The sequence below is a fragment of the Pelophylax lessonae genome (assembly GCF_965119305.1).
Source record: "Pelophylax lessonae genome assembly, chromosome: 1".
In the NCBI taxonomy this organism is placed as follows: domain Eukaryota; kingdom Metazoa; phylum Chordata; class Amphibia; order Anura; family Ranidae; genus Pelophylax; species Pelophylax lessonae.
In genome coordinates, this window is record NC_138768.1 from 607,031,968 (window position 1) to 607,044,170 (window position 12,203).

The 12,203-nt window shown below is 45.4% G+C and overlaps 1 protein-coding gene across 1 annotated transcript in view; it reads right to left on the reverse strand.

The window, feature by feature from the left end:
* Nucleotides 1-12,203, reverse strand: part of TBCK (TBC1 domain containing kinase) — a 554,412-nt gene that overhangs the window by 365,291 nt on the left and 176,918 nt on the right. Inside the window, exon 19 of the mRNA XM_082256928.1 lies at nt 4,675-4,758. Within this exon, the coding sequence (XP_082113054.1) occupies nt 4,675-4,758 (84 nt within the window). The remainder of the gene's footprint in view (nt 1-4,674; nt 4,759-12,203) is intronic.

Consider the following 12,203-nt stretch of genomic DNA (forward strand, 5'->3'; position numbering starts at 1 on the left):
TTCTTTTTTAATATACATGTCTTTTGGTTCATAGCTGCAGCAGCTTTGGAAATACATGGGTATGCTCCCCCAAATTTTTTGCCTGTTTATTATGTATTTGGTCTGACCAGACTATCGAGGTTGAGCAGCCCTCCCCACCCCCCACATACACCTGTACTCAATCAGTGTCCACCATCAAATGGATATAGGAGGAGTCCCCTGTAGTGCATTTGCACATTTTTCCCAGCAAGGAGTGTTGTCTCCAAGGGTTAGAAGGGCTGGATTCATCTCTTTTTCATGGATAGTGTAGGACCCACTGATAATGGGGTACTTTGACGCAGTAGTGGGCTTGAGCACGATATGGCCATATGGTGGGACCAAACCCCCATTTTTATTTATGGACTCTCTTCAGATTTGGTAGTAATTTCTTTTGCATTTGCGCGCTATTCTTTTTTAATAAACTGTAGGAAGGCCCCCTTTACATTACACAGCCCCCGTACCCCTGGACCCCTTCACATTACACAGCCCCCATACCCCTAGACCCCTTTACATTACACAGCCCCAGTACCCCTAGACCCCTTTACATTACACAGCCCCCATCCCCCCATGGAACCCTTTCCATTACACAGCCCCCATCCCCCCATGGAACCCTTTAAATTACGCAGCTCCCACCCCCCATGGAACCCTTTACATTACGCAGCTCCCATCCCCCCATGGAACCCTTTACGTTACGTAGCCCCCACCCCCCCATGGAACCCTTTATGTTACACAGCCCCCGCCCCCCCATAGAACCTTTTACATTATACAGCCCCCGTCCCCCATAGAACCTTCACATTACACAGCCCCTGCCCCCCAATAGAACCCCTTACAATACACAGCCCCCCCATAGAACCCTTTACATTATACAGCCCCCCCATAGAACCCCTTTACATTACACAGCCCCCCAATAGAACCCCTTTACAATACAAAGACCCCGCCAATAGAACCCCTTTACAATACCACCCCAATAGAACCCCTTTACAATACAAACCCCCCCAATAGAACCCCTTTACAATGCAGACCCCCACAATAGAATCCCTTTATAATACAAAGCCCCCGCCAATAGAACCCCTTTACAATACAAAGGCTCCGCCAAAAGAACCATTTTACAATACAACCCCCCCAATAGAACCCGTTTACAATACAAACCCCCCCTCATAAAACCCCTTTACAATGCAGACCCCCCCAATAGAACCCCTTTACATAACAAAGCCCCTGCCAATAGAACCCCTTTACAATAAACTCTCCCCCCAATAGAACCCCTTTACAATACAAAGCCCCCCCATAGAACCTCTTCACAATACAACCCCCCCCCCCGAATAGAACCCCTTTACAATACAAAGCCCCCCCCCCCATACAACCCCTTTACTATAAACCCTCTTCCCAATAGAACCCCTTTACAATACAAAGCCCCCCCATAGAACCCCTTTACAATACAACCCCCCACCCCAATAGAACCCCTTTACAATACAAAGCCCCCCCCCCAATAGAACCCTTTTACAATGCAGATCCCCCAATAGAACCCCTTTACAATACAAAGCCCCCGCCAATAAAACCCCTTTACTATAAACCCTCCCCCAATAAAACCCCTTTACAATACAAAGCCCCCCATTGAACCCCTTTACAATGCAGACCCCCCCCAACAGAACCTCTTTACAATACAACCCCCCCCAATAGAACCCCTTTACAATACACCCCCCCCCAATAGAACCCCCTTACAATGCAAGCGCCCCTCCCCCTCCTACCTTAGAGCAGAGGAGGAGGAACTGTTTAAAGCAGAGAACAGGAGAGAGAGACTCACTGTCACACTCACGTGCCCTGAATACACAGCGGTCAGCGGGAACTGTCGAAGTTAACTGTTTTACTTAATGAGCAGGTGATTGGTTGCTAGGCGCTCCTAACAACCAATCGCCTTCTCATTACTAGCACAGTTAACTCCGGCAGCGATCGCTGTGTATTCAGGGCTCGTGAGTGTGACAGTGAGTCTCTCTCTCCTGTTCTCTGCTTTAAACAGTTCCTCCTCCTCCTCCGAGTTCCTGTGTCAGTGAGCAGCAGAGGCAGTCCGGCGGCCGGCCCCAGGTGTCACTCTGGTGCTCCCTGACACCCCCTAATGTGTGGCACCCGGGGCGGACCGCCCCCTGCCCCCCCTGTTGGTACGCCACTGGCCCAAAGGATAGGGACTGCAGACAGGGCTAGGGGTCTTTATCTCTCTCAATCCCCCCCACCCCCCTCTCTCTCTCTCTTGTCCTCCCCCTCTCAACCAAGAATGCAATTAATATTAAAGACAACCCTAATGTAGGTAACAAGACTGGCTGAAAAGAATTGCAAATTCATGAGCAGGTAAAAATATATACTGTATTTCAACTATATATTTAGTTGCTTACTTTCCACTTTAGAGATATTGTTAAGAAAGGTATGCAGTGTAGTTTCAGGAGAACTGTAATAAAAGCACTACCACTCCAACAGATGCTTACCTTGTCAGATGTGAAGAGTGAATCAGCAGAAGGTAAGCACTCAAACTTCTCTACTCTTGGACTATACTGCCTTGAATTTAGTAGGAAAACATCGAATACAGAAAGGCAACAGAGGAAAGGCAAGGCTTGTCGAAGAATCTTTACTACAGCAGTCTACACAAAGTGCTGAAAAGGTCCAAAATGGTCCTAAAGGAGTTGTAAAGGCATAAGGTTTTTTATCTTAATGCATTCTATGCATTAGGATAAAAAGGCTTCTGTGTGTAGCAGATGCCCCAGCACCCCCTAATACATACCTGAGCCCCATCTCTATCTAGCAATTCCACAAGTCCCTCGGTCGCCTGGGACTCTCCCTCCTTATTGTCTGAGACACGATTGGCTCCTGCTGCTGTTAATCAAAGCAAATCAGCCAATCAGGAGAGAGAGGGGGCAGGGCTGAATGGCAGCTCCGTGTCTGAATGGACATACGGAGCTGCAGCTTAGCTCGGGTGCCCCATAGCAAGCTGCTTGTTGTGAGGGCACTCGACAGGAGGGAGGAGCCTGGAGCAGCGGCGAGGAACCCGAGAAGAGGAGGATCCAGGCTGCCCTGTGCAAAACCAACTGCACAGAGGAGGTGTGTATGAAATGTTTAATTAAAAAAAAAAAAAAAAACATGAAACTTTACAATTACTTTGAGGCCTCATGCACACTGGACATTTACTAAGTCTCCTAGACTCCTTTCCTCCGGGTACCATAGTTTTGTAAGGAAAAAACGTTTGACGCTTGTAAACTCATGTAACATGTTTAGACTTGTCAAACACTTGGACATTTATTCATTTAATTGGCCAGGATAATAATTTATTCAGGCCATTATAATGAATTGGCTCTAAACGCGCCTAGAGATTAGGTGCATTTACATTACGTTTAGGCGCGTCAAGCATTTTCTTCTACCAAAACTGTGCTGCTCAAGACGCACTGGGTGTGGGGTTTTTTTTTCCTGCTTTTAAACTCCTCTAAGCGCCTATGTGTGCATGGACAAATAGGCCAACATGCAGGTGGCAGGGGCAGGGGAAAAGAAGGCCAAACGCCCCAAGGAGCAGCAATAAAAACATCTAAAAGAAAAAAGAAAAAAATCTGCGCTGCGGATAAACTAAACTGGCTGCAGCCTACCATCAATATATAGCCCCTAATGGAGTTATATAGAATAGATGGGGGGGAGGTATGTGGCGCTGCCTGAAATAGGTGTGTGCAAATTACCCAATATAGGTTACAGATAAATAAATAAACAAAAAGCAATAAGTGAGTGCGGTCTTTACTTTACGGGGAGCACCTTTGTATCCTCACCTGCACGGGTCACCTTTTGGATTATTTCAAGATCTGCAAGATTTTGGGACTCCAGTCAATCGATTTTTTCACTGTTGTTATGGACAATTGTTCTGAGTGCACTTGGTCACTTTTGCACTAAGTCACCTCTTATATATTTGTCCACGAGTATTGTTAGAAGTGCACCTGATCACTTTTGCACTACAGTCACCTTTTAACATTCATACATGTGACAATTCACTTAGTCACCTTATTTACATTTGTTTTTTATTGCATATTCGGGATATATTGCATTTATTGAGCATTGTTTTACTGCTCACTGTTTATCATTCACCTTTTGCACATTGCAACGTTTTTTGGTTAACTTAATATTTTTTCATCGAACCAATATGCACTTTTTGCACACCATGTCACTTTAATATGTCATGTTATATAATTTACTGTGTATGATTTGTATCAAGATATTATACATTTATTGCTTTTTATTTATTTATCTGTAACCTATATTGGGTAATTTACACACACCTGTTTCAGGCAGCGCCACATACCTTTTCCTCACCCCCCCCCCCCCAATAAAAACGTCTAGTGTACATGAGACCTAAGAGTTTCCTCTATCTTTATATAATTTCTCCACTGTAACCTTGTACATACATAAACAGGTGTTGTGTAATCAAAGTGGTTAGGAGAAGATCATACCAAACATTATACCCATTAATGCAAAGCAAAAAAAAAAAAAAAAATAATAAAGAATAACAAGATTAAGACATAATGGAATATAAACCGCTACTGATTTCTATAACTTCAAGAAATGCATAAAATTGAAATATATTTATCTTTAAATATAACATTCACAGAGACTATATTCAAAATGATATATGCTTACCTTGAATAACATGTGAATTGTCTTTCAGGAAGAAATTATACAGGTATTTTGGTATGAAAGCACACATGCAGGCATACGCCAAGGCTAAAAGAAAACAAAATAAAAGCATATATATTCTTATTGCCTCAATAACATGAAGTGCAGGGCAATATATTTAAAAGACTTAAGCTGAAGATTAGGTATGACAATCTTTACATAGTTACATTGGTTCAACTTGGACCAGGGTAAGTATGTATGTATGTATGTGCCATACCTGTGGGATACTCCTGGAAGCCGGAAATTACTTTAGAATCCAATGCTACTCCAGGGATCTCCACTAGCTTTTTAGTTGTCTGCAAAACAGAAATAGAGGGAGAGTGTTCCAATGGGGGTATACCAAGTTTCTCTCATTTCCTGATGTGTCTACCAGTCAAGAAATGAAGGAAAGTCCCCCTGGGACTCAGATGGCAAAAAAAAGAGAACTCAAACTGGCTTTTAATCGTTTCATACTTTTTCCAAAATCATTTTAAAAAAAGGTTTCACATTAGATAAACTTCAAGCAGCATCTGCAGCTACACTGGCTAAAGTCTTAGGTTACCTCCTAGGATTCCTTTAGTACTAACTTTTAAACAAAGGACAAGTTGACTTTGAGGGGGGTGGGTGGGGTGGACTGTGGCCACTGGGAGTAGAAAAGGTCCAATGGTTGATGTCATTCGGCCCGATTGTTAGTGTCATTTGGAGCAATTTTGCCCCATTGCTGGTGTCCTTGGGGGGGAATTGTGCTCAATCATTGGTGTCATTTGGCCAAATTTTTGGTGTCATTGGGAGGAGTTGTGCTTCATCATTGGTGTCATTCAGCCCAGGTGTTAGTGTCATTGGGAGAAACTGTGCCCCATCGTTGGTGTCATTGGGGGTGAATTATGCTATGATGTTGGTATCAGCGGATAAAATAGGGCCCTAAGGGTTAAATAAAAGCAAGTAAAGGGCCGCATCTGGCCCCGGCCGCAGTTTGGAGACCACTGCTTTAACAGAAAAATGTATATTTTCTAAAATATATTTTATATCATTATGGGTCAAAAACAATCTATTGATATTATTTATATGATGCATTTTTTAAAGAATTCCACTCCCAGAGCACTGCTCCTTAACCAGTTCTGAACAGGAAGGATTTGCCCCCTTAATGACCAGGCCATTTTTTACGATTTGGCACTGTGTTATTTTAACAGAAAAATCCACGGTCATGCGACACTGTACCAAAATAAAATTTATGTCCTTTTTTTTCCCACAAATAGAGCTTTCTTTTGGTGGTATTTGATCACCTGCGATTTTAATTTTTTGGGCTATAAACAAAAAAAGAGCGACAATTCTGAAAAAAAAAACAATATTTTTCACATTCTGCTATATAACATTCCCAAAAAAAATTAAAAATCCAAAATTTTCATCCTTTTAGCCCAATTTGTATTCTGCCACATATTTTTGGTTAAAAAAAAACAAAAAAAACGCAACAAGCGCAAAAGTTATTGCGTCTACAAACTAGGGGAAAGATTTATGTAATTTTTATTGATTTTTTATTTTTTTTTACTAGTGATGGCAGCGACCTGCGATTTTTAACGGGACTGCGACATTGCGGGAGACAGATCGGACCTCTAAATGACTTTTTTGACACTTTTAGGGGGACCAGTGACATTAGTACAGCAATCAGTTCTAAAAATATGCACTGTTACTGTAAGAATGACATTGGCAGGGAAGGGGTTAACCTAGGGGTGGTTAAAGGGTTAAGTGTGAGCCTAGGGGAGTGTTTTGCAACTGTGTGTGTGTGTGTGTGGGGGTGGGCTTGTGAGTTGACCATAGAGACCTGTGATCCGTTATTGAAGGATCACAGGCGCTCTGTGATCATTTCAGAGAGAAGAACGGTTGGCTGTATTTACATCAGCTGACCGTCCTCCTCTCTCAGTGGGGAGCGATCGCGGGTGCCCGGCAGGCAATCACGGCCACCAGCCCCGTGCATCGGCATCCCAGCTGCCTAGTGGAGCACCACCAACACCACGCGCGCCATCATCGTAGTACTACGTCGTTTCGCGCAGCCGAGCCAGCCTGTCGCAGTAAAACTGCGGTGGGCGGGCGGCAAGTGGTTAATCATCCAGAATTTGTTGACAGCCTCATAGAGGTCTGTGGTGAATTTCTCTACAGGCTGTATGTGGTGCACTGGGAGTCAAGGCCTGTTAGCATAAAAGCGAGTGTAGTGCACATCATTGCACTTACCTGACCCCAATCTAGTGATTTGTTTTCTATGAAGTTTGTTTTTATTAATGGTGAATCTAAAAAGAAACTCATAGGCTGCCACTGTTGATCTCTAATTCTGAAAACGGGGATTGCATGCCAATCCAATGGCTTTCCCACTTTGAGTCACTGATATAAAATGCAAATGCAGATCAGGAGTTCTGACTTCAGCTGCTGCATGTCTGTTCCAGGTAAACGTTTCCTTTAAAGCTTAACATGACATTTCTGACAAAAATATTACTGTGAGGTAAGGCATTCATCCTTATAAGAATTTTGTCTCTTTTGTTTATGTTTTTAGAGATTCTTGAGAATCGCTGGCAATCTGGGTGATAATGTGAACGGAGCCTTACTAAAACTGAAACGTGCAAAATCTGGTGAAGCTCTGCATAGACACCAATCAGCTTCCAGTTTTTTTTGTCAAAGCTTTATTGAACAAGCTGAACTTAGAAGCTGATTGGCTACCATGGATAGCTGCATCAGATTTTGTACTCTCCAGTTTTAGTAAATCAACCATAAAAAAATAATCAGATTTCTGAACCGATTCAGTCGCCGCCAGGTACGCCCGATTAGCCCTGACTACATCCAAGGAATGTAGAGCAATTTCTTTAGAATGTTTTGGCTTAGGACATAAGGACGGCAACACAATGTCTTCATAAATGAAACCCAGACACAACCTCAGGAAGGAACGCCTGACAGGGTCGTAATACTACTTTGTCCCTGTGAACCACCAGGTAAGGTGACCGACAGGAAAACGCAGCCAACTCCAACACCCTACGCGCAGAAGTAATAGCAACCAAAAAGGCCACCTTCTGCGACAGAGAGAGCAAAGGAAGTTCACAAATGTTTTCAAAAGGAGGCTTTTGAAGTACCGACAGTACCAAATTGAGATCCAAAGGAGGTACCATGGATCGCACTGGAGGAGTCAGATGGCGAACTCCCTGAACAAAAGTGTGAACCAAGGACTTTGCCGCCAAAGGCCTTTGGAAAAATATGGCCAAAGCAGAAATCTGGCCCTTGATGGTGCCCAGAGCAAAACATTGATCTACACCTAGTTGTAGAAACTCCAACAGCCAAGACACAGAGAAGGAACGGGGAGAAACCCCCTGAGACTCACACCAAGTAATGTACGCCTTTCCAAACTCGATGATAAACCTTCCTGGTAGTATATTTCCTAGCTTTTAACAGAGTAGGAATCACCAACTTCGACAGCCCTCTGTCCTTCAGCACCTGGCCTTTAATAGCCAAGCTGTTAAAGCCAGCGACTGTAAAGCAGGATGGAAGATTGGTCCCTGAGTCAGAAGATCATCCCTAAGAGGAAGTTTACAAAGGACATCTGCTACCAGCCTTACCAGGCCTGCGTACCAAGAGCGGCAAGGCCAGTCTGGTGCCAACAGTCTGGAGCCACCAGAAAGACTGGAATCCCTTCTCCCTCAACTATGCATAGCAGTCTCGACAGAAGTTGTATTGGAGGAAAAGCGTAAATCAGACAATATTGACCCCAAGGGTCCACCAGAGCGTCTGCCGTTTCGGCCAGAGGATCCCGAGACCTTGACACAAACCTCTTCACCTTCCTGTTGAGACAAGAGGCCAACAGGTCCACATTGGTGTCCACACCAGAGACACTTGCCACTTCTCTACCCCTGGAATGTGTACAGCAGAGAGGGCCGGAACATATAGTTCCGCCCACCTCAGAATGCCGGCTACTTCCCGGGCCGCCAGGGCACTCCTTGTGCCCCCTTGATGACTGATATATGCCACCGCCTTAGCATTGTCTGATTGTATCCTCACTGGGCATCCCTGCAGACGACCCGTCCACTGAGACAGACAAAGCCTGATCCCCCGAATCCCCAGTATGTTGATCGGCAGACTGGACTCTTCTTGAGTCCAAACACCTTGAGCCGAGTATACTCCCAAGACACCTCTCCATCCGGACAGACTGGCATCTGTGGAAATCACTGTCCAATACAGGGGAAGAAAGGATTTTCCCAGGCAAAGTGCCAGGGAGCAGAGCCACTATATTAGAGACCCCCCTCATACCCCGACTCAACATGATCAGATTGTCCAACGACAACGGATCCTTGTTCCATTTGGCCAGAAACTCTCTTTGCAGAGGTCTGGTATGAAACTGAGCAAATGGAACCGCCTCGCCGGTGGAGACCATCAGACCCAGCACTTGCATGCAAGTCCTAAGCGACAACAACAGGAGCCGAATTGCATGCTGTAACTTTAAAAGTTTCACCTGTGGAAGAAACACCTGGGCCGACGCAGACTCCACCGTCAGACCCAAGTAGTCCAGCTTGGTGGACAGAGTCAAAGCCGATTTTTGAAAATTCAGTGTCGATCCGAACTCCTGCAGAGTTCGCACAGTAATGTCCAAGTCAACTTCTAGAGCTGAAGAAGACTCTGCGCACAAAAGAAGATCGTCCAGGTAACCTAGAACCGCGATCCCTATCTGCCGAAGCAAGGCCAACACCGGGCCAAATCCTTTACGTACACCTGAGGAGCTAAAGCGAGACCAAACACCACAAATTGATAATGCTCCTTGCCCACGGCAAAACGAAGAAATCGCTGGTGCCCGACATATATTGGAATATGAAGGTAAGTGTCCTTGATATTGATAGAAGCCAGAAAATCCCCTTGATGAAGGAAAGCCACAACCGTGCGGATGGACTCCCATCTGAAATTTCTGAACCAGCACAAAGTGGTTCAGAGCCTTGAAGTCCAAGATCGGGCGAACCTTGCCTTCTTTCCTGGGAACGGTAAACAGGTTTGAATGAATACCTTGAAAACGTTCCGACTCTAGAACCAGCACAATGACTCCTTGTGCTAACAGGTCCTGCACTGCCCCATAGAGGCCCTGCAGCTGATCGTGAGACAAGGTCTCTTGGAGCCTCCCGGGAAGTTACAGGTGGATCTCGAATGCTTTTTCTGTGATCCAGACAGACGAAAGGGCTGCTTATGAGCCAAGAAAGTACTCTTATCTCCTGTAAGGCCCTTAATGATCTCTTTCATACAGGCACCGAACAAACGGTCACCTACAAAAGGTAGATCAGTCAGCACCTTTTTAGAAGCCTGGTCAGCCGACTAGTACTTCAACAAAATCATTAAGGGGGTCATTAAGGGGGTAAAAGCTGAAGTGGTTAAAGGATGGAGAATCCTCCACCGGCAAAAGTGTGACCTTATTTAGACTGGAAACCTGAGAATCCACCGACGGTGGAACTGTTAGTTTCTTCAAAGGTATTCCAACAATGCGTTTTGGGAAACCCCACTGACTATTGAAAATCTCGTCAAAAAGAAAGTGGAACACCTTGAAAGATCTGCAGGTGCCAAAACTGCACCTGCGTCGCCGACTCAGCATCAGTACTTCAACTTTAAAGTTTCCCGCACTGACACAATCAAAGCCTCCACCAGCGCTTTTTATGCGCGGCTGCAGAGGAGGATTCATCTTCACTGTTAAAGCACTCAGGGTGCGTGGACCAGACCAAGTGGGCTGACCCACAGCCGCTGCGGCCAAATCCACCTCAGACTCTGAGGAGGCAGAGGATACAGGTGAAGGCGGGGGGCACTTCTTGCTAGGCCGCCTTTGCAGGGAAATATAAACCTTTGACACCAGTGACTACAGGGCAGACTAAGACCAAGAGGGTCCCGCAGCATCAAGGAGTGGATCAGGTGGTAATACAGGTTCCAGGGGCTCTATGGTTAAATTGGAGCCGCACTGTGCACAAAAGAAAAAAACGCTTGGAGCACCACAAGTATCAGCGCACCCGTGGCGCTGTATATAGCAGAGGAAGGATCGTATACCCACAGAGACTCACTACCCCAGAGGTGGAGATTGCCAAACAGCCTGCCACACTGCGATCAACGAGGAAGAGGAAGTGCCGAAACTGACACTAGAGGCCCCCGCTGCACGTCACCGCACTACAAGAAAATGGCCACCACCATAAAATACAAAGTGAAACCCAAAATATGGCTGCCGGACTACACAAACATGGCTGCCGAAGCTAGGAAAAATCATCCAGGGCAAAATGACCTCACCACGGGGGACAGGGGGCAGGTGAGGATGACCAATGCAGGGGAAACCCCCGCTAGGGAGAGGGGGAAAACGTGAGGGGAGGAAGAACACAGGGGAAGGCCTACCATTCCCACGGAGGGCCCGCGACACCCCAGCAATTCCCAGAAAAAAGAGGGGGGACACTACTCAGCATACCTTGGCATTAGTTGGAAACCACTCCTTGCAGTCCACCACACCATCTTGGAATGGGGGTGCTACGGCCCGAGGTGACAAGGGCTATGCGACCTCGCGAGGTGTTTCACTCGCCAGCCAGCCCTCGTCCAGTGGGGCTATGGCCTGGCCAACCTAGCATGGAGCTAATAGTTTGATAGAGCTCGCAGGCCAGACTGGGAAGACCATAAGGATCTAGGATATCCAGTGCATCGCCCAGTTCAGCTGTTAATTGTAGTTCACACAGGAACAAAAAATAACAAAGTGAAAAGAAAAAATTCCATTTAAAAAGGAAAAAAAGCCAGGACCACAGATCCCAGCAGTGAGCCAAATCCTTACTTTTGACTAGGCAGAAAAAACTGAAGTCCTATAGCAAGAAGTGATGGTATACCCCCTGAGACTTCCTCAGGGGCGTAGCCAAAATTGTTTTCTCCTCGTCCTACTCCTGAAGAGAAAGCAGCATAAGCCCCCAAGGGTCTAAGAAGACATAGAGCTGTGTCCGTCAGTGAACAAAAGAGAAATATTATTATTATTATACAGGATTTATATAGCACCAACAATTTACACAGTGGACAATTTCCTGAATATTCAAATTGTACAATTTATAACTGTAATTAAACAAGCTATATGAGCATATTCTGCTTTATGCAACGCAGACAGTATTATTATTACAACTGTGATTTTGAGAGTAGCAGATATCATTAAAACAAGCTAAGCTACCATTTGTGTTGATTACCATGCTCAATTTAACCACTTAAGGTTCTAACCGCTACAGGGCAGCACCTCTGCGCAGGGTCATGTATATACAGTAAATATACGAAATCCGGCTCTTCTGGGTAGTGGGCGCACACGTGTGATTATACACAGCGGGAGCTGAGCGGCGGGTTCCACAGACTCGATGTCTGCCGGCACCCGCCAATTGTTCGGTAGAGAGGAAGAACGGCGATCTGCCTAGGTAAACATGGCAGATCGCCGTTCTGTCAGAAAAGAAGGCAAGTAAAAAATCTTTTTTTTTTTTTTAAATTGTCAGTCTTTTTTTAAAGTGAAA